Source organism: Oncorhynchus nerka, linkage group LG6 (assembly GCF_034236695.1).
Source record: "Oncorhynchus nerka isolate Pitt River linkage group LG6, Oner_Uvic_2.0, whole genome shotgun sequence".
NCBI classification, from domain to species: Eukaryota; Metazoa; Chordata; class Actinopteri; order Salmoniformes; family Salmonidae; genus Oncorhynchus; species Oncorhynchus nerka.
The window spans coordinates 13641264-13664813 of NC_088401.1; the positions used below are offsets into that span (position 1 = coordinate 13641264).

The 23550-nt window shown below is 45.6% G+C and overlaps 1 protein-coding gene across 3 annotated transcripts; it reads left to right on the forward strand.

Moving 5' to 3' along the window:
- Nucleotides 1–9909: 9909 nt before the first annotated feature.
- On the forward strand, nt 9910–23217 carry LOC115125560 (uncharacterized). 3 transcript variants are annotated; one of them, XR_003862991.2, is made up of 4 exons: nt 9910–10589; nt 10970–11101; nt 15730–15742; nt 15917–17304. XR_003862991.2 is itself a non-coding variant. In XM_029655077.2 (3 exons), exon 3 carries the CDS (start codon nt 19266–19268, stop codon nt 21726–21728), a length of 2463 nt encoding a protein of 820 aa, XP_029510937.2. In that variant the 5' UTR covers nt 9910–10589; nt 10970–11101; nt 17311–19265; the 3' UTR covers nt 21729–23217. The 3 variants fall into 3 exon arrangements, 1 of the variants encoding a protein (XP_029510937.2); XR_010464037.1 differs by having other exon boundaries at nt 15730–17304; XM_029655077.2 differs by lacking the exons at nt 15730–15742; nt 15917–17304 and adding an exon at nt 17311–23217.
- The last annotated feature ends 333 nt before the right edge of the window (nt 23218–23550 follow it).

Below are 23550 nucleotides of genomic sequence, written 5' to 3' on the forward strand. Positions count from 1 at the left end.
CACACACACACACACACACACACACAGTATCAGTCAAAGGTTTGGACACACCTACTCATTCAAGGCTTTTTCTTTGTTTTTACTATTTTCTACATTGTAGAATAATGAAGACATCAAAACTATAAAATAACACATATGGAATCATGTAGTAACCAAAAATGTTTATATTTGAGATTCTTCAAAGTAGCCACCCTTTGCCTTGATGACAGCTTTGCACACTCTTGGCATTCTATCAACCAGCTTCATGAGGTAGTCACCTGGAATGCATTTCAATTAACAGATGCGCCTTGTTAAAAGTTAATTTGTGGAATTTCTTTCCTTCTTTCCATCAAACAAACAAAAGAGGACGGCTTCGGAATGATTTAGTTTGGAAACATGGATCAAGGAAGGCAGATTGATGGGGATAGAAGAGTGGCAGGCAGAGGGAGAATGCGTGGAGGACAAAGGAGAGGAAGACCAAGACCAATTATTGACCATGTTGTAAACCATGGTGTCTCTTTGAGAGAGGCCAGTTTTAGGGTGCAACCAAATCTGCAGCATTCAACAGTAGCGTTGAAACTCTTTAGGGCTAGGGTTTAGTTTCCTGAACTTCCTCCTGACTGACGTACCCAAAGTAAACTGCCTGTTACTCAGGCCCAGAAACCAGGATATGCATATAATTGGTAGCATTGGATAGAAAACACTTTGCAGTTTCTGAGACTATAACATAAATGATTTGGCAGGCAAAACTTTTTTGACCTCCCAGGCTCTTATTATGGAAACCTATTGATTCTATGTAACTCTGTCTCCCAGATTGCAATTCCTATGGCTTCCACTAGATATCAACAGTCTTTATTCAAGATTTCAGGCTGCTTTTATGAAAAACGAACAAGTATTTGGAGTTTTTGTTAGGAGACACTTGAAGCAAATCGTCTTTTTCCTTTCCTATTGAACTACTTTCAATATGATATATTATAGTTTATTTACCTGAGGACTAAATTACCTGAGAATTTACCTGAGGATTAAATTACCTGTGGATTAAATTACTTGAGGATTAAATTATCTGAGGATTAAATTACCTGAGGATTAAATTACCCGAGGATTAAATTACCTGAGGATTTACCTGAGGATTAAATTACCTGAGGATTAAATTACCTGAGGATTTACCTGAGGATTTACCTGAGGATTTACCTGAGGATTAAATTACTTGAGGATTAAATTACTTGAGGATTAAATTACCTGAGGATTAAATTACTTGAGGATTAAATTACTTGAGGATTAAATTACCTGAGGATTAAATTTCTTGAGGATTAAATTACTTGAGGATTAAATTACCTGAGGATTAAATTACTTGAGGATTAAATTACTTGAGGATTAAATTACCTGAGGATTAAATTACTTGAGGATTAAATTACTTGAGGATTAAATTACTTGAGGATTAAATTAATTGAGGATTAAATTACTTGAGGATTAAATTACTTGAGGATTAAATTACCTGAGGATTAAATTTCTTGAGGATTAAATTACTTGAGGATTAAATTACCTGAGGATGAAATTACTTGAGGATTAAATTACTTGAGGATTAAATTACTTGAGGATTAAATTACTTGAGGATTAAATTACTTGAGGATTAAATTAATTGAGGATTAAATTACTTGAGGATTAAATTACTTGAGGATTAAATTACCTGAGGATTAAATTACTTGAGGATTAAATTACCTGAGGATTAAATTACTTGAGGATTAAATTACCTGAGGATTAAATTACTTGAGGATTAAATTACCTGAGGATTAAATTACTTGAGGATTAAATTACCTGAGGATTAAATTACTTGAGGATTAAATTACCTGAGGATTAAATTACCTGAGGATTAAATTACCTGAGGATTTACCTGAGGATTAAATTACCTGAGGATTAAATAGAAACGCCATTTGACTTGTTTGGACGAAGTTTAGCGGTAGCTTCTTGGACTCCTTTCTCTGCATGTTGAACGAGTGGATTTCTGAAATCAATGGCGCCAACTAAACAGACTTTTTAGGATATAAAGAAGTATTTTATTGAACAAAACGACCGTTCATGTTGTTGCTGGGACCCTTTGGATTGCACACAGAGGTAGATCTTCAAAGGGAAGTGATTTATTTCATCGGTATTTGTGATTTTGTGAAGCCTGTGCTGGTTGAAAAATATGTTGATGTGGGGCGCTGTGCTCAGACAATCACATGGTATGCTTTCACCGTAAAACCTTTTTGAAAACTGACAACACAGTTCTATTAACAAGAAGTTAAGCTTTTAAATTATATAAGATACTTGTATGTTCATGAATGTTTAATATTACGAATATTTATTTGAATTGCGCGCCCTCCAATTTCAACGGATGTTGTCGGCTTGTGTCCCGCTAGCGGTACACCTATCCCTAATTAATAGTACACATTTTCCAGCAAAACAACAGGTGAGATGTGCATCCTTCAATAATAATTTAACTACATATTACAGTACAATACAGTATGTTCACATTTTTACATGTACTGACATTTAGAAATATATTGATTGTTTTGTGTTTTTCAGTAGGATCCAAAGGTTGCCTCCCACAGGAGCGAGAGGCAGAATATTATCAGATGTGCAGGATATTGTCATCGTTGACATGGTAATTGGCAACAATGCAATAAAACTGCGGGAAATCCGGGACAGAGTGCTGGCAGACAATATCACTGTTGGGAATGTGTATACGGTCAGCACAATGACATTTGCCAGAGTCCTAGAGAAACCTCAAACAAGGATGAAGAAGATGTACACTGCACCCTTTGAGAGAAACAGTGAACATGTGAAAGAACTCCGGTATCAATATGTCCAGGTAAGATGTCTGTTTAATAACCAAACAGGGCACATACCAAGCTATACATAATGTAAAGTACTGTGAAACTGTGGAGTTACTGTCTTTTAGAGAGTAATGAAGATGGAAGCCAGGCAAACTGCACATACATTCATCTTTGTGGATGAAGCTGGATTCAACCTGGCAAAAACACTCCGCAGGGGAAGAAATGTGATTGGACAGAGAGCAACCGTAGATGTCCCAGGCCAGAGAGGAGCTAACATCCCAATGTGTGCAGCACTGTTACACAAACCACATGACCAGATGTCCTTACTGGATGCCATGAATGCAGGGTGTGGAGACACTTCTCCTGAAGATTGCCAGGGTGTGGAGACACTTCTCCTGAAGACTGCCAGGGTGTGGAGACACTTCTCCTGAAGACTGCCAGGGTGTGGAGACACTTCTCCTGAAGACTGCCAGGGTGTGGAGACACTTCTCCTGAAGACTGGCAGGGTGTGGAGACACTTCTCCTGAAGACTGCCAGGGTGTGGAGACACTTCTCCTGAAGACTGGCAGGGTGTGGTGTCACTTCTCCTGAAGACTGCCAGGGTGTGGAGACACTTCTCCTGAAGACTGCCAGGGTGTGGAGTCACTTCTCCTGAAGACTGCCAGGGTGTGGAGACACTTCTCCTGAAGACTGCCAGGGTGTAGAGACACTTATGTACAGTATGAGTGTTATATTATACATGTTGATGAGAACTAGATCCCTCACAGTACTGTGCAGTATGAGTGATTATACTATACATGTTGATGAGAACTAGAACCCTCACAGTACTGTACAGTATGAGTGATTATACTATACATGTTGATGAGAACTAGAACCCTCACAGTACTGTGCAGTATGAGTGATTATACATGTTGATGAGAACTAGAACCCTCACAGTACTGTGCAGTATGAGTGATTATACTATAGATGTTGATGAGAACTAGAACCCTCACAGTACTGTGCAGTATGAGTGATTATATTATACATGTTGATGAGAACTAGATCCCTCACAGTACTGTACAGTATGAGTGATTATACTATACATGTTGATGAGAACTAGAACCCTCACAGTACTGTACAGTATGAGTGATTATACTATACATGTTGATGAGAACTAGAACCCTCACAGTACTGTGCAGTATGAGTGATTATACATGTTGATGAGAACTAGAACCCTCACAGTACTGTGCAGTATGAGTGATTATACTATAGATGTTGATGAGAACTAGAACCCTCACAGTACTGTGCAGTATGAGTGATTATATTATACATGTTGATGAGAACTAGATCCCTCACAGTACTGTACAGTATGAGTGATTATACTATACATGTTGATGAGAACTAGAACCCTCACAGTACTGTACAGTATGAGTGATTATACTATACATGTTGATGAGAACTAGAACCCTCACAGTACTGTACAGTATGAGTGATTATACATGTTGATGAGAACTAGAACCCTCACAGTACTGTACAGTATGAGTGATTATACATGTTGATGAGAACTAGAACCCTCACAGTATTGTACAGTATGAGTGATTATACATGTTGATGAGAACTAGAACCCTCACAGTATTGTACAGTATGAGTGATTATACATGTTGATGAGAACTAGAACCCTCACAGTACTGTACAGTATGAGTGATTATACTATACATGTTGATGAGAACTAGAACCCTCACAGTACTGTGCAGTATGAGTGATTATACATGTTGATGAGAACTAGAACCCTCACAGTATTGTACAGTATGAGTGATTATACATGTTGATGAGAACTAGAACCCTCACAGTACTGTACAGTATGAGTGATTACCACTACCTTGTATCCTTTTCCCTCTCGCTCTCATCCAACACTTCCCACACTGCCCCTACTCGGATGGTATCGCGCCGTCCCAACCTTCGCTCTCTCTCCCCCGCTATTCTCTCCTCTTCCACCCTATCATCTCTTCCCTCTGCTCAAACCTTCTCCAACCTATCTCCTGATTCTGCCTCCTCAACCCTCCTCTCCTCCCTTTCTGCATCCTTTGACTCTCTATGTCCCCTATCCTCCAGGCCGGCTCGGTCCTCCCCTCCCGCTCCGTGGCTCGACGACTCATTGCGAGCTCACAGAACAGGGCTCCGGGCAGCCGAGCGGAAATGGAGGAAAACTCGCCTCCCTGCGGACCTGACATCCTTTCACTCCCTCCTCTCTACATTTTCCTCTTCTCTCTCTGCTGCTAAAGCCACTTTCTACCACTCTAAATTCCAAGCATCTGCCTCTAACCCTAGGAAGCTCTTTGCCACCTTCTCCTCCCTCTGAATCCTCCTCCCCCTCCCCCCTCCTCCCTCTCTGCAGATGACTTCGTCAACCATTTTGAAAAGAAGGTCGACGACATCCGATCCTCATTTGCTAAGTCAAACGACACCGCTGGTTCTGCTCACACTGCCCTACCCTGTGCTCTGACCTCTTTCTCCCCTCTCTCTCCAGATGACATCTCGCGTCTTGTGAAGGCCGGCCGCCCAACAACCTGCCCGCTTGACCCTATCCCCTCCTCTCTTCTCCAGACCATCTCCGGTGACCTTCTCCCTTACCTCACCTCGCTCATCAACTCATCCCTGACCGCTGGCTACGTCCCTCCCGTCTTCAAGAGAGCGAGAGTTGCACCCCTTCTGAAAAAACCTACACTCGATCCCTCCGATGTCAACAACTACAGACCAGTATCCCTTCTTTCTTTTCTCTCCAAAACTCTTGAACGTGCCGTCCTTGGCCAGCTCTCCCGCTATCTCTCTCAGAATGACCTTCTTGATCCAAATCAGTCAGGTTTCAAGACTAGTCATTCAACTGAGACTGCTCTTCTCTGTATCACGGAGGCGCTCCGCACTGCTAAAGCTAACTCTCTCTCCTCTGCTCTCATCCTTCTAGACCTATCGGCTGCCTTCGATACTGTGAACCATCAGATCCTCCTCTCCACCCTCTCCGAGTTGGGCATCTCCGGCGCGGCCCACGCTTGGATTGCGTCCTACCTGACAGGTCGCTCCTACCAGGTGGCGTGGCGAGAATCCGTCTCCTCACCACGTGCTCTCACCACTGGTGTCCCCCAGGGCTCTGTTCTAGGCCCTCTCCTATTCTCGCTATACACCAAGTCACTTGGCTCTGTCATAACCTCACATGGTCTCTCCTATCATTGCTATGCAGACGACACACAATTAATTTTCTCCTTTCCCCCTTCTGACGACCAGGTGGCGAATCGCATCTCTGCATGTCTGGCAGACATATCAGTGTGGATGACGGATCATCACCTCAAGCTGAACCTCGGCAAGACGGAGCTGCTCTTCCTCCCGGGGAAGGACTGCCCGTTCCATGATCTCGCCATCACGGTTGACAACTCCATTGTGTCCTCGTCCCAGAGCGCTAAGAACCTTGGCGTGACCCTGGACAACACCCTGTCGTTCTCAAATAACATCAAGGCGGTGGCCCGTTCCTGTAGGTTCATGCTCTACAACATCCGCAGAGTACGACCCTGCCTCACACAGGAAGCGGCGCAGGTCCTAATCCAGGCACTTGTCATCTCCCGTCTGGATTACTGCAACTCGCTGTTGGCTGGGCTCCTGCCTGTGCCATTAAACCCCTACAACTCATCCAGAACGCCGCAGCCCGTCTGGTGTTCAACCTTCCCAAGTTCTCTCACGTCACCCCGCTCCTCCGCTCTCTCCACTGGCTTCCAGTTGAAGCTCGCATCCGCTACAAGACCATGGTGCTTGCCTACGGAGCTGTGAGGGGAACGGCACCTCACTACCTCCAGGCTCTGATCAGGCCCTACACCCAAACAAGGGCACTGCGTTCATCCACCTCTGGCCTGCTCGCCTCCCTACCACTGAGGAAGTACAGTTCCCGCTCAGCCCAGTCAAAACTGTTCGCTGCTCTGGCCCCCCAATGGTGGAACAAACTCCCTCACGACGCCAGGACAGCGGAGTCAATCACCACCTTCCGGAGACACCTGAAACCCCACCTCTTTAAGGAATACCTAGGATAGGATAAAGTAATCCTTCTCCCCTCCCCCCTTAAAAGACCTAGATGCACTATTGTAAAGTGGCTGTTCCACTGGATGTCATAAGGTGAAAGCACCAATTTGTAAGTCGCTCTGGATAAGAGCGTCTGCTAAATGACTTAAATGTAAATGTAAATTATACTATACATGTTGATGAGAACTAGAACCCTCACAGTACTGTACAGTATGAGTGATTATACTATACATGTTGATGAGAACTAGAACCCTCACAGTACTGTGCAGTATGAGTGATTATACATGTTGATGAGAACTAGAACCCTCACAGTACTGTACAGTATGAGTGATTATACTATACATGTTGATGATGTTTTTTAAATTATTATTATTGCAGCCCTGGAATTTAAGGAAGTAGTTTTTTGTTTCAACTTTCTATTTTTCACAAGTAAATTACTATATGCAAAGATATAGAAAAAAATCAAGGAGATTGAAGCAAACTGCTGCATTTCTGATTGATTCTTGTTACATATACTTTAGTACAGTCAGTAAAGTGAAAAGGTGTTATTCTTTTTATATAATAAAATACTGATTTATGTGAAAAATCTTTCAAACTTCAAAGAGAAAAGTTAATCATTTATGTAATGCTCCCTGTTGTTAGTGTTTTTTAGGACAGTGTGTTATGCGTGATGGTGTATGCTTTCAGAGTGAGAATTGTTGCCAGTGTTCTGGTCCAACGAGCTTATTTTGAGACATGTATGAAGTGTTTTGGTGTTTTGAGTGAGTTTTGGAGGTGAGATGAACTGTTTGGCCTCAGATGCGTTGTCAGGGCCGTTGTCGGTGGAAGAAGGTGAGGATCAAAGCTCAGCGTGGTAAGGGTTCACGATGTTAATATTTCATTAATCAAACTGAACACTGAAATAAGAAACAACAAAGCGAACCAACGAAACAGTCCTGTCTGGTGAAGACACACAACAGAAAATAATCACCCACAACTCAAGGGTGAAAACAGGCTACCTAAGTATGGTTCTCAATCAGGGACAACGATTGACAGCTGCCTCTGATTGAGAACCATACCAGGCCAAACACAGAAATTCCAAATCATAGAAAAAAGAACATAGACAACCCACCCAACTCACGCCCTGACCATACTAAAACAAAGACAAAAACAAAGGAACTAAGGTCAGAACGTGACATGCGTGTTGGTAATGCAGACTGTGTGAAGAGTTTTGAAAAAGTGGCTTCAGGATTTACCGATGCTTGTTAGCAATTGAAAAAAAACTGTAATGCGTTTGAGCCAATCAGTTGTGTTGTGACAAGGTAGGGTTGGTATACAGAAGACAGAAGGTAGGTTTGATGTCTTTACTATTATTCTACAATGTAGAAAAGAAAAACCCTTGAATGTGTAGGTGTGTCCAAACATTTGACTGGTACTGTACATCTGTCTTGTTACAGGCCTCTGAGCTTTCATTGGAATTATCCGTAGAGCTGACCTGTCATAGAGTTATGATCTATAGAGTCTACAGGTATGATCAATAGAGTCTACAGGTATGATATATAGAGTCTACAGGTATGATATATAGAGTCTACACGTATGATATATAGAGTCTACAGGTATGATATATAGAGTCTACAGGTATGATATATAGAGTCTACAGGTATTCATCTATAGAGACCCTACAGGTATGATATATAGAGCCTACAGGTATGATAGAGTCTACAGGTATGATCTATAGAGTCTACAGGTATGATCTATAGAGTTTACAGGTATGATCTACAGAGTCTACAGGTATGATCTTTAGAGTCTACAGGTATGATATATAGAGTCTACAGGTATGATCTATAGAGCCTTCAGGTATGATCTATAGAGCCTACAGGTATGATCTATATAGTCTACAGGTATGATATATAGAGTCTACAGGTATGATCTATAGAGTCTACAGGTATGATCTATAGAGTCTACAGGTATGATATATAGAGTCTACAGGTATGATATATAGAGTCTACAGGTATGATCTATGGAGCCTTCAGGTATGATCTATAGAGTCTACAGGTATGATCTATAGAGTCTACAGGTATGATCTATAGAGTCTACAGGTATGATATATAGAGTCTACAGGTATGATATACAGAGTCTACAGGTATGATCTATAGAGTCTACAGGTATGATATATAGAGTCTACAGATATGATCAATAGAGTCTACAGGTATGATCTATAGAGTCTACAGGTATGATCTATAGAGTCTACAGGTATGATATATAGAGTCTACAGGTATGATATATAGAGTCTACAGGTATGATCAATAGAGTCTACAGGTATGATATATAGAGTCTACAGGTATGATCTATAGAGTCTACAGGTATAATCTAGAGAGCCTTCAGGTATGATCTATAGATTCTACAGGTATGATCTATAGAGCCTACAGGTATGATCTATAGAGCCTTCAGGTATGATCTTACATGTTGTACTGTACATATTAGATATGTGCAGAGTGAAGCCTTGAAGCACATGCAGACAGCTGTAGAGTGCAGAGTGGTTAGACTAAGTTGTATTTACTCAGAACGCAATCTGAAGCTTTCCTTTAGGAGGGATGTTTGGTTTGCATTGTGGGTGCTGTATGCATGCCAGTGATGCCAATTTAGTTTTGTCATCATTTGGAGGATTTAGGCAGCCTACAACATTGCGTGTATCTGTGACTAGAACATGTTCACCTATTTTTCCTTGTTGACATCGATGCACTGATTTGATCTTAATGCAGGATGTCCTCTCCTGACCTGTGGGAGAGAAAAAGAGGGAAAACATTGAGAGAATCTTCCCTGCGGTCTGTTGAACTTGGCATTAACCTCTGTGATAGAGGAATGACTACCACAGAAGAACTTTGCTTATAGCATGTCCTGCCACGTTGTCCTGGTATGATACAGGGCTTAGTAAGCCTTACAGCCAAACAAGTCTTTTCTACAGGAAAGGCGTTGCAGCTTGTGTATGGCTTGTTTCTCCCTCCTATAGGGCTAAGCCCCTGGACTGGGCGGGAGAAAAGGGGAGGGAGAAAGAGAATGAAAGAAAGAAAAACAGAACATGGACAGACGGAGAGATAGAGAGTGACGAACAGACAAGTAAACAGACAGAGAGATAGAGAGTGACGAACAGACAAGTAAACAGGCAGAGAGATAGAGAGTGACGAACAGACAAGTAAACAGGCAGAGAGATAGAGAGTGACGAACAGACAAGTAAACAGGCAGAGAGATAGAGAGTGACGAACAGACAAGTAAACAGGCAGAGAGATAGAGAGTGACGAACAGACAAGTAAACAGGCAGAGAGATAGAGAGTGACGACCAGACAAGTAAACAGGCAGAGAGATAGAGAGTGACGAACAGACAAGTAAACAGGCAGAGAGATAGAGAGTGACGAACAGACAAGTAAACAGGCAGAGAGATAGAGAGTGACGAACAGACAAGTAAACAGGCAGAGAGATAGAGAGTGACAGACAGACAGACAGACAGGCAGACAGGCAGACAGACAGACAGACAGACAGACAGACAGACAGACAGACAGACAGACAGACAGACAGACAGACAGACAGACAGACAGACAGACAGACAGACAGACAGAAAATCCTTACATGACTTCCGTGCCAAGGAGAGCCAAAGGCTTTAAGATATACTGTGGTCACATTGGATTTAACTGTAGCAGCAAGGACAGCCCAGGACAGGCCAGCCCAGGACAGGCCACATCAGTGTTGTTGAGATGGTAATCACTGCATCTCCCTGAGGTATAGTACTCTCTGATTACTTTATCTTTCTCAGTGACCAGATTATGTTCAGAATCAGGGAGGATAATCAGATTTTTAGTGGGATTATTTGGACAGGTTGTGATTGGTTACATTAGTCCGGGCAGAGACAGATGTCATCAGATAGATGTATGCCAGAGAGATTGTTGCTCTGTGACATACATGATTGACTTGTTCCGCCAACATCAGTGAGAGATATGGGCGTATCTATGTTAGATTATTGTCAGATCTCTGTCTGTGTCGGTGTGTTAGCTGGCATATCAGTCAGCAGCGTAATGACAGCCTTTATGTATCAGAGTGTTTAGTGGCTGGAGCAGATCATTATGAATGTAATAAATCAATTGGTTTCCATGGATACTTAGGTGTGTTGTTGCCTTGGAGACACCAAGATGTGAGGCAATCCCAGGAGAAGAATCGTTGTGAAAACAAAGTGGAAAGTGATCAGTGCGCTCCAACACCACTCAGTACCAACAGCAGGGGGATATAACAGACAGGTGAGACACCCCACAAACACACACACACACACACACGCACAGGCGCACGCATGCACACGCACGCACACACACACACACACACACACACGCACAGGCACACACACACACACACACAACCCAGACTAAAAGCCACAGCACAGAAGGGGGTGACTATCTACACAGGTGAAATATTGAAGCTTGGTTGTATACTGTAAATGCTGGGGTTTGTACATTATACAGTTCTCTTCAGTGTTCAGAGATTTTATTTATCTTCAAGACCCTCAGCCTTTCTATCAGCATGTGTGTTTGTCACAGATAGATTTACATAAACACTGCTCCATAAAACAAGGATGTGTGTGTGTGTGTGTGTGTGTGTGTGTGTGTGTGTGTGTGCGTGCGTGCGTGCGTGCGTGCGTGTGTGTGCGTGCGTGTGCGTGTGTGTGCGTGTGTGTGTGTGTGAGTGAGTGTATTCTTCTATCCTCGTAGGGCCCTAAAATCCCCAAAAGTCCCCACAAGGATAAATGCTATTTTAAGTTTAGGGGTTAGAACTAGGATTATGGGTTAAGGGTTAGGGGTTAGAGGTTAGGGGTTAAGGGTTAGGGTTAGGGGCTAGAGGTTAGAGGTTAGGGGCTAGAGGTTAGGGGCTAGAGGTTAGGGGTTAAGGGTTAGGGGCTAGAGGTTAGAGGTTAGGGTTAGGGGTTAAGGTTTAGGGGTAAGGGGTTGGGGGTTAGGGGTTAGAGGATTAGGGGTTAGGGCTTAGGGGATAGGGGTTAGGGTTAGGGGTTAGAGGTTAGGGGTAGGGGTAAGGGGTAAGGGGTTAGGGTTAGGGTTAGAACTAGGGTTAGGGGTAAGGGGTAAGGGGTTAGGGGTTAGGATTATGGTTAGAACTAGGGTTATGGTTAGAACAAGGGTTAGGGTAAGGGGTTAGGGTTATGGTTAGAACTAGGGTTAGGGTTAGGGGTTAGGGGTAAGGGGTTAGGGTTAGAACTAGGGTTAGGGGTTAGGGGTTAGGGTTAGGGTTAGGTTTAGGGTTAGAACTAGGGGTAGGGGTAAGGGGTTAGGGTTATGGTTAGAACTAGGGTTAGGGTTAGAACTAGGGTTAGGGGTAAGGGGTTAGGGTTATGTTTAGAACTAGGGTTATGTTTACAACTAGGGTTAGGGGTAAGGGGTAGGGGTTAAGGTTAGGGTTAGAATTAGGGTTGGGGTTAGGGTTAGGGTCAGGTTCAGGGTTAGGTGTTAGAACTAGGATTAGAGGTTAGGGTTAGGGTCAGGTGTTAGGGAAAATATGATTTTGAATGGAAATTAATTTTAGGTCCCCACGAGGACAGAAAAACACGTTTGTGTGTGTGGTGTGCATGCATGCGTACGTCTGTCTCAAGACATGACAATTACATGATAAAGACAAGTTATTACAAGTGTGATTTATGGCATTAATTATTAGTTTCACTTTTCCACTATTGCTAAACAATCCCAGGTAAACATGAACATAAATCATGAGAGGAACAGAGAGAGAAGGGGAGATGAGGAAAGACTAGAGAAGGGGAGAGGAGGAAAGACTAGAGAAGGGGAGAGGAGGAAAGACTAGAGAGGGGAGAGGAGGAAAGACTAGAGAAGGGGAGAGGAGGAAAGACTAGAGAAGGGGAGAGGAGGAAAGACAAGAGAAGGGGAGAGGAGGAAAGACTAGAGAAGGGGAGAGGAGGAAAGACTAGAGAAGGGGAGAGGAGGAAAGACTAGAGAAGGGGAGAGGAGGAAAGACTAGAGAAGGGGAGAGAAGGAAAGACAAGAGGAGGGGAGAGGAGGAAAGACTAGAGAAGGGGAGAGGAGGAAAGACTAGAGAAGGGGAGAGAAGGAAAGACAAGAGAAGGGGAGAGGAGGAAAGACTAGAGAAGGGGAGAGGAGGAAAGACTAGAGAAGGGGAGAGGAGGAAAGACTAGAGAAGGGAAGAGGAGGAAAGACTAGAGAAGGGGAGAGGAGGAAAGACAAGAGAAGGGGAGAGAGAGTGAGAGACTAGAGAAGGGGAGAGGAGGAAAGACAAGAGAACGGGAGAGAGAGTGAGAGACTAGAGAAGGGGAGAGAGAGTGAGAGACTAGAGAAGGGGAGAGAGAGTGAGAGACTAGAGAAGGGGAGAGGAGGAAAGACAAGAGAAGGGGAGAGAGAGTGAGAGACTAGAGAAGGGGAGAGAGTGAGAGACTAGAGAAGGGGAGAGAGAGTGAGAGACTAGAGAAGGGGAGAGAGAGTGAGAGACTAGAGAAGGGGAGAGGAGGAAAGACAAGAGAAGGGGAGAGGAGGAAAGACAAGAGAAGGGGGGAGAGAGTGAGAGACTAGAGAAGGGGAGAGGAGGAAAGACAAGAGAAGGGGAGAGGAGGAAAGACAAGAGAAGGGGAGAGAGAGTGAGAGACTAGAGAAGGGGAGAGAGAGTGAGAGACTAGAGAAGGGGAGAGAGAGTGAGAGACTAGAGAAGGGGAGAGGAGGAAAGACAAGAGAAGGGGAGAGAGAGTGAGAGACTAGAGAAGGGGAGAGGAGGAAAGACTAGAGAAGGGGAGAGGAGGAAAGACAAGAGAAGGGGAGAGGAGGAAAGACAAGAGAAGGGGAGAGAGAGTGAGAGACTAGAGAAGGGGAGAGGAGGAAAGACAAGAGAAGGGGAGAGGAGGAAAGACAAGAGAAGGGGAGAGGAGGAAAGACAAGAGAAGGGGAGAGAGAGTGAGAGACTAGAGAAGGGGAGAGAGAGTGAGAGACTAGAGAAGGGGAGAGGAGGAAAGACAAGAGAAGGGGAGAGAGAGTGAGAGACTAGAGAAGGGGAGAGAGAGTGAGAGACTAGAGAAGGGGAGATGAGGAAAGACTAGAGAAGGGGAGAGGAGGAAAGACAAGAGAAGGGGAGAGGAGGAAAGACAAGAGAAGGGGAGAGGAGGAAAGACAAGAGAAGGGGAGAGAGAGTGAGAGACTAGAGAAGGGGAGAGAGAGTGAGAGACTACAGAAGGGGAGAGGAGGAAAGACAAGAGAAGGGGAGAGGAGGAAAGACTAGAGAAGGGGAGAGAGAGTGAGAGACTAGAGAAGGGGAGAGAGAGTGAGAGACTAGAGAAGGGGAGAGGAGGAAAGACAAGAGAAGGGGAGAGAGAGTGAGAGACTAGAGAAGGGGAGAGGAGGAAAGACAAGAGAAGGGGAGAGGAGGAAAGACTAGAGAAGGGGAGAGAGAGTGAGAGACTAGAGAATGGGAGAGGAGGAAAGACTAGAGAAGTGGAGAGGAGGAGAGACTAGAGAAGGGGAGAGGAGGAAAGACTAGAGAAGGGGAGAGGAGGAAAGACAAGAGAAGGGAGAGGAGGAAAGACAAGAGAAGGGGAGAGGAGGAAAGACAAGAGAAGGGGAGAGGAGGAAAGACAAGAGAAGGGGAGAGGAGGAAAGACTAGAGAAGGGGAGAGGAGGAAAGACTAGAGAAGGGGAGAGGAGGAAAGACTAGAGAAGGGGAGAGGAGGAAAGACAAGAGAAGGGGAGAGGAGGAAAGACTAGAGAAGGGGAGAGGAGGAAAGACTAGAGAAGGGAGAGGAGGAAAGACTAGAGAAGGGGAGAGGAGGAAAGACTAGAGAAGGGGAGAGGAGGAAAGACAAGAGAAGGGGAGAGGAGAGGAGGAAAGACAAGAGAAGGGGAGAGAGAGTGAGAGTAAGAGACTAGAGAAGGGGAGAGAGAGTGAGAGACTAGAGAAGGGGAGAGGAGGAAAGACAAGAGAAGGGGAGAGGAGGAAAGACTAGAGAAGGGGAGAGAGAGTGAGAGACTAGAGAAGGGGAGAGGAGGAAAGACTAGAGAAGTGGAGAGGAGGAGAGACTAGAGAAGGGGAGAGGAGGAAAGACTAGAGAAGGGGAGAGGAGGAAAGACAAGAGAAGGGGAGAGGAGGAAAGACAAGAGAAGGGGAGAGGAGGAAAGACAAGAGAAGGGGAGAGGAGGAAAGACAAGAGAAGGGGAGAGGAGGAAAGACTAGAGAAGGGGAGAGGAGGAAAGACTAGAGAAGGGGAGAGGAGGAAAGACTAGAGAAGGGGAGAGAGAGTGAGAGACTAGAGAAGGGGAGAGAGAGTGAGAGACTAGAGAAGGGGAGAGGAGGAAAGACTAGAGAAGGTGAGAGAGAGTGAGAGACTAGAGAAGGGGAGAGAGAGTGAGAGACTAGAGAAGGGGAGAGGAGGAAAGACTAGAGAAGGGGAGAGGAGGAAAGACAAGAGAAGGGGAGAGGAGGAAAGACAAGAGAAGGGGAGAGGAGGAAAGACAAGAGAAGGGGAGAGGAGGAAAGACAAGAGAAGGGGAGAGGAGGAAAGACTAGAGAAGGGGAGAGGAGGAAAGACTAGAGAAGGGGAGAGGAGGAAAGACTAGAGAAGGGGAGAGAGAGTGAGAGACTAGAGAAGGGGAGAGAGAGTGAGAGACTAGAGAAGGGGAGAGGAGGAAAGACTAGAGAAGGAGAGAGAGAGTGAGAGACGACAGGAGAGAGAGCTGATGGAAAGCAGTTGATCCTGTTGATCAGGGTCACGGAGGTGAATGTGGAACACACTGGAGGAGGTGTGTGTGCGTGTGTGTGTCCTACCTAATGCATGTTAGTATGATAACCATTAATATTCATTCTAATGATTTGTTATGTTGTTTTTCACCTCCACGTCTCCCTACTGTGGCAGTTCTCAGAGAGAGGTAAGGAAAGGCACCCAGGGCTCAGCATGCGCAGGTCAACACAAGGCATTACCATTTAGTGACAACGTTATCGATGACACTTTACTTGACCCCTCTGTTATAAAGCCTAATGACGTAACACATATTATTAACAGTCGGGATAACAGTTCATGTCACCGGTTTTTGTCATTACAGGTGTTGCCATAAGCTAACATTAACTGTCTGCTATATGGCATTATGGAGGCGTCATGGAGTCCATATTATGAATTCACTTAAGACATGAACTCCTTATGAATGTCAGTAGGAACATTTCGTCATGTGAAACAACCATCATGGAATGCCTGTTTGGGGAGGAGAAGAAGAGTTGTGTTTCCGTGGACATCTCATGTACTTGGAAATCATGGTTGGGGTCAATTCCATTTCAATTCAGGAAGTACACTGAAATTCTAAATGTCTTCCAGGCTTTTCAATTTGGAATTGAAATTTGGTTCACTTTTTGAGTTGACTGGAATTTACATGGAATTGACATCCAACCCTGTTGGAAATAAACCTGTTGGTTCTTGACTTATTCTCTTCGTAACATTTCCATGGGAATGTGGTGTCAGAATTTGGGATGAGCCTCCCAAATGGAAATGTTCTGTGTTGAGCTGTGATGTTATGCCTTTCATAGACTCCTGGTATGTTTACACCCTAAGACAAGGCCATTGTGTTTCGGGAACTGTTGATATATTGAAAGAACTGTTGTGTGAACAATATGATTGTATTATTACCGTCTCACTATATAAGGGACATGGAACCATTTGAGTTCTTCCCTGTGAAATCAGAGCTAGATCTCCCCTGCTGCTGCTTGTATTAAAGATTTTTCTATTATACAATTATATCGTCTCTGCATTAATCTTTGGATCGAATTTCCCTCAACAGTAACAAGAGTCCTGCTTCAGTTTCAATTAGTACACTATTTGCTTTTCCCTGTCAGATTAAATGTCTTTGTCTAACACGTTGAGCTTCTACCTCTCAGCCCAGATAGCCTCTACCTCTCAGCCCAGATAGCCTCTACCTCTCAGCCCAGATAGCCTCTACCTCTCAGCCCAGATAGCCTCTACCTCTCAGCCCAGATAGCCTCTACCTCTCAGCCCAGATATCCTCTACCTCTCGGCCCAGATAGCCTCTACCTCTCAGCCCAGATAGCCTCTACCTCTCAGCCCAGATAGCCTCTACCTCTCAGCCCAGATAGCCTCTACCTCTCAGCCCAGATAGCCTCTACCTCTCAGCCCAGATAGCCTCTACCTCTCAGCCCAGATAGCCTCTACCTCTCAGCCCAGATAGCCTCTACCTCTCAGCCCAGATAGCCTCTACCTCTCAGCCCAGATAGCCTCAGTAAGCATGGAGTGACAAGACAGTGTTGACACATGAACACCATTACATGCTGCAGTTTGATCTAGGAAAAAGCAAAATAGGTCAACTGAAAATCAGTTCAATGGTAGATTGAGATTGCACCCTTTGATGTAAGTTTATAGCTTAATTAACATATATGTCCCTAATGTTTGATATCAGTATAATCTGATTTGAACATTGAACTTTCTCGACAGGTGAACAGAGATGATTTCATAGCCAATCACCCTTCAGAGGAAGAGGAAGTGACGTCACCTCCTGTTAAAGAGGAAGAGGACTCCAAGGCAGACATGTTGTCCTCCACGCTGGAGTCAGCTCTCGCCCCTCACTGGAGTGTCCGAATACGCAGGAACAAGCGGGGTGTCGCCTGCACCGACATTGGCGTGGTTAGCAAGGCAACCAGCGAGCCCGGACAGGAACCCCAAGGGAGTGGACTGGAAGTGGGCGAGGGGGGAACTTTTTTGAAGCTGCACGACCCTCTCGGGACTGACTCTGTAGTGCAACAGCAACAACAACAGTTTTTGGAGACCAAGAACCAACGTGTTGGGGAGAGGGGGTTGACCCTCGGATCTCAAGCCCATGAGAGGGCTTCAACCCTGGCTAGCAGCAGAAGCACAGTGGGGGGCTGGTTTGAGGGGAGTACCCCCAGCCACAAACTAGACCACCCAACAAAGGCCCCAGTTTCTAATTCTGTCTCTCTGGATGTGAGTTGGGGGAGGCTGAACAACCGAGGGGTAGAGGGTGGAATTGACTTCCCAGATACTCCCACCTCTCCCTTCTCTCCAAACCTGAATGTACACAGGGGAGTGTCACAGGCTGGTCGTCAAGGAGACCAGCCGTCACTGCTGAGTTCCAAACTAACAACCAGTAGCCACCTTCTCTCCCTGAGGAGGCTCAACACTATTGCTAGCTCCACCCACTCAGAGACCAACGCTCCCTCTATCTCCTCTCCAACCAGTCACAGGGATGGAGAGACTTCAGGTCCACATTTCTCTCCAACTGTAAACAATGACAGAGCATCAAAGACAATTAGGGCACACCTTTCCTTAACCTCATCCAATGACGGAGACACAGAGAGGTCCAAGTCCCTCCCCTATTCAGCTTCCCCCACTTACAGGACAAAAGAGAGGTCAAGGCCCCTCCCCTTACCAACTTCCAAACACAGAGAAGCAGACACACACAGAACACACCTATTTTCAACCTCGCCCAATTACCAAAACACAGAGGGCACACCCCGCACCAACCTTCCCCAGACTTCCAGGGTTTATCCCAACAAAACCTTCCCCAGTAAGCAGACTCTTTTGTTTAGTGGTGTAGAGAGACGTCCGCCCTTAGAGAGATCAGGTGCAACCACCGTCCATCTGTCTTCCTCTCCACCATCCCAATATGGCCACCTGGAATCTCTAAGGAGTCAGCCTCTTCCCAGAGGAACCACACTGAGGTCTACTAGCCGGAGACAATACACCAGTCTAGAGGACAGTGGGTCTAATCCCAGTTCCCCCCTCCTCAGTCCCACTACCACCACCACTATCAACCACAACAACAACAACCACACATCCAGCCTCTCATGCACTTCTAGCAACAATAACACAGGCCCCTGTAGCACCAATGATATCACAGGTGTTAATCCCCAAAGCAGCATCAATAACTCCAATAACACAGTGCAAAACACCCACACCACCCCATCCCAACTGCAGTCCCCTAAAACCGCCTACACCCCTACCACAACCCCCCAACCACTAATACTTAAAACCAGCTACGTCCCCAGTAACCCTATCCCCTACACCCAACCGTTGTCCCCAGCCAGCTACACCCCCATATCCCTGAGTATGACCACCACCCTGGACCCCTCTACTCCTCCCTTCTCCCCACTCAGCGCACCACCTCTTGGGGAGAGGACGTTCACAGGCAGCCTGGCCCGCTCCCTAAGAAACACCAGTACCCGGTGGAAGAGAGGGTAACATCACATAGAGCGTGGCAGGAGTCTCTGGAGCCACAACGCTCTGAGGAAACCAGTAGGAGGCTGTCACAGTCTCATTCAAGTCAGAGCCCAGCTGACCTGACCAGCTCTACGGCCCCAACCAGACCCCTCCGTAGTGTAGGGTGTCCTGCCATCTTCACCTCCCTGAGATTGGGGAGCCCCACCCGGGCTATGTCACTTCTGTCTCCCCAAACCCCCAGGACCACCAAACTACAGGTCTGGAGGGGAGACTCAATGCATAATTTATCCATAATGCCTGATACAACGGTGAAGGAGGGAGGGCGAGCTCTCTCAGAGCGTGTTAGCAACCACACTTCACGGTTCACATTCGACCACACGGGAACAGACTCGACCGCACTAGGACCACAGAGGAAGACGTCTGCCCCTCTCTCCCTTCCTGATTTTGTGAGCTTTTACAAGCCTTGGTTTAGCTCCCTGCCCTACTCCACTTTCAAGTCGTCACGAACAACCCTGGATGAGTTCACACATACAACCTCACCACAAACCCCTCTCTCACCCTCTACCTCACCCCAACGCTACCCCTTCTACAGCCATCGCAGGGCTGGGTCACGGAACAGTTCAAAGGTTGTTGCCTTGGAAACGGATAATGTCATCATCAACTCCAAACAGACCAGTGAAGACGATGTTGAGACACTTGTATACCGGATTTCTGAGATCGATTCCTCCACCATATTGGACAGTATTAGACTTGCACAACCCTGTTTTCCTCTACACACTCCAGACACACGAGTCGTCACAGATATCAAGTCAAATGAGCTCTCCCGTCTCACCGCTGACCTCTCACAATCGTCACAACACAGCCAGGTGATAGGAAGTCCCAGCTGTCAATCATACCAAATCGCCAATGACAGTGGAGCATTAGACACTGAGAAGGTTGTGTGTAAAATGGAAAGTTTCCTTAAGAGTGCAGTGGTCCTATTACAACCTCAGAGCCCAACGAAAGAGGCAGAGAAGGGGCAGAAGGGAAGGAACCAAATGGACCTGGTGCTGAGTCGACTCCAGCCGACCTTCAGAGTCAACCATCTGGATGACGAGAGGAGGGAGAGGACACCCCAGCCTCCCTCTGTCAGCAGAGCAAGTGACGTTAGTGATGGCACTGACTGTAGCGAATCTAGCAATCAAGCAGAGGAGGACAGAAAGGACAGATGGAGGGAGAATGATGGCTTTATCAAACCTTCAACCTCTTTCTGGGCTGGCAGTGAGCTCACATCAGATATGACGAAGGAAAATGTTAGATGTGACCACTCACAAGGTTTAAAAGACAACAAAGAGGCTAGAAACAGAGACCAGCCTCATGATATGGACCTTCCTCAATTTGAGGCTTACAACGACAAAAGCTTCACTCTACCCAGAAACCAACCTTCTAGTCCAGAGATCAGCCCAACCAGGCGACAGTTTGAAGCTTACCAAGAGGAGAGGATCAGTAGAGCCAGAAAGCAACCTCCTCAGAGAGACTTCAGCCCTGTTAGGCATCAACCCTGGGGCCCCAGCCGCTCTGCAAGCCTCCCTGCCTACAGATCCTCCTCAGGCAGCCCCAGGAACACTTTCTCCGTCTTCCACTTCAGCCATGAGGACTCCAAGAACGACAATGTCTTCCATTTCAACCACGAAGATTCCAAGAACCACAATCTCTTCCATTTCAACCACGAGGATTCCAAGAACCACAATGCCTTCCATTTCAACCACGAGGATTCCAAGAACCACAATGTCTTCCATTTCAACCACGAGGATTCCAAGAACCACAATGTGTTACTCAGCCCCAGGCTTCCTCATACGAAGAAGACGACCTTTCTCTGTGAGCCAGGGGAAGGAGGGTTTGGTTCCAGGGTGGGCCAGCATGGCAGTGAGGGACGTGTGGCCTCCTTCTCCTCCTGTGCTGATCTCAAATATGGTCTGGAGGCCGGACGTTCCTTCTCTGTGAGCTCTGTGCTCTCCAGTCGACCTTCTGGTCCTGGACGCATCTCCACCAGCCCCAGGATCAGCAGTGTCAGTTACCTCACTGACCCCTCTCTGTCCTTTGGAGAAGAAGTCATGACTTGGGATGACCTACGGGTCAAAGGTGATTGGATAATACCAATGTGGGACACACACACAACCACTGGTGACAGCCAAGCTGTAAATAACTGGTCCGTCATTAGTGACCAGACCTCCAAAAATGAGCGTAAAACAATCACAGCTAACTTTACAGATCCACGCAAGTCTAGATCCAAATCCTTACCCAGAAATGTATCCTGGGGTTCAGAGGTCACTTGCCAATCTCCGACCGCCACCGGCTGCATGTGGAATCCCGGCAGCCTGGAGACCTCTCACTTCCTCTGGGATACAGAGCGTCCTGCAACCACCCCTCCATCCCCTCTCTGGTCCCCAGCCTCCAGACGCATATCTCGCCCCACCAGCTCCTCCTACCCTGCCTCCACCTCCCCCACAGACCGCAGGGTGTCACAGGACAGTCTGTCCCCCAGGGGGCGCTTGCCCTCCAGGGGCTACGTCTCCAGCCTGGCTGCCTTCGAGGAGTCCGACTCAGACTCAGCCTTTGACATGGACTCTGACACAACCACAGACGATGAATACTGCCTGCCAGGTGACAGCGGCGAGAAGGAAACAGAACTGTGAGAGGAGACAATGTATAGTCTAAAGTGGGTCTGTCTGTCTCCTTTTGGTTTCCTCACATAGAAAGGAAACCTCTTAAGCTACCATCTGATTCAGAGGGGTTGGTTTAAATGCGGAAGACACATTTGGTTTGAATGCGTTCAGTTGTGCAACTGACTAGGTATCCCCTTCCCTTCCCTTTCCCTATTTATGACCAGTAAAAATAGACTTCATTTGGTGTCCATGACAGTAAATAAGACTGCACTGTCAGAGTGAACAATATATCATATCACAGGTTAAATGTCATGGTGCTCATGTCATCCTGGTACTCAAAGAGCAGCTCACCACATCCAAGACCATGGCTCTTTGTTTGTTGATGTCACAGGCTGCTCCGATATTGACCTCTCACTTTACTTTCTCATGTGCTGATATTTGTTACATGATCGGTGGGAAGTGTACACTGAGTGTACAAAACATTAAGAACACCTTCCTAATATCCTAATATTGAGTTTACCTCCCTTTTTTCCTCACCTGGAAAGAGCAGGTGGAAAGAGCAGGTGTTCATAATGTTTTGTACACTCAGTGTACACGCTGGGTTGACTGTACTACTTTATCAGCTACACAAAATGAGTTAACAATGGGCTCTGTAAAGCTATTCTATCCCGTTCTGATCAGGGCCTGTATTCACAAAGCATCCCTAAGTAGGAGTGCTGATCTAGGATCAGGTCCCTCCCGGTACATATGATTGTATTCATTGTGATCTGAAAGCCATGAATGAATACATGAATACAGGCCCTGTTGTGGTTGAGCCCTGCACCTGATGAGAGGTATATCTACCATCATCAGAGTGTGTGGCGTCTACATTTAGTTGCTGCTCATCAACAGGCTTTAAGATAACATCCTATATGATATACAGGGTAAATATCTTTGAGTGTTTTTGTTGTAATGGGAATGATTGTTTGCGTTTCTTTTTTGGTTATCCTTGAAGGCTTTTCGTGAAATGCTTATGTATGCATGATAAACAGATCATTGTTATTCAACTTTTGTCAATTACTTTTTATATATGGTTAGCGGCGATGGAAATGAATAACTCTACCTACATGTACATACTACCTCAATTACCTCGACACCGGTGCCCCTACACATTGACTCTGTACCAGTACCCCCTGTATACAGTCTCACTATTGTTATTTACTGCTGCTCTTTAATTATTTGTGATTCTTATCTCTTACTTTTGTTAAGTATTTTCTTAAAACTACATTGTTGGTTAAAGGCTTGTAAGTAAGCATTGTTACATGTTGTATTCGGCATTTCACTGTGAGGTCTACTACACCTGTTGTATTCAGCATTTCACTGTGAGGTCTACTACACCTGTTGTATTCAGCATTTCACTGTGAGGTCTACTACACCTGTTGTATTCAGCATTTCACTGTGAGGTCTACTACACCTGTTGTATTCAGCATTTCACTGTGAGGTCTACTACACCTGTTGTATTCAGCATTTCACTGTAAGGTCTACTACACCTGTTGTATTCAGCATTTCACTGTAAGGTCTACTACACCTGTTGTATTCAGCATTTCACTGTAAGGTCTACTACACCTGTTGTATTCAGCATTTCACTGTGAGGTCTACTACACCTGTTGTATTCGGCATTTCACTGTAAGGTCTACACCTGTTGTATTCAGCATTTCACTGTGAGGTCTACTACACCTGTTGTATTCAGCATTTCACTGTGAGGTCTACTACACCTGTTGTATTCAGCATTTCACTGTAAGGTCTACTACACCTGTTGTATTCAGCATTTCACTGTAAGGTCTACTACACCTGTTGTATTCAGCATTTCACT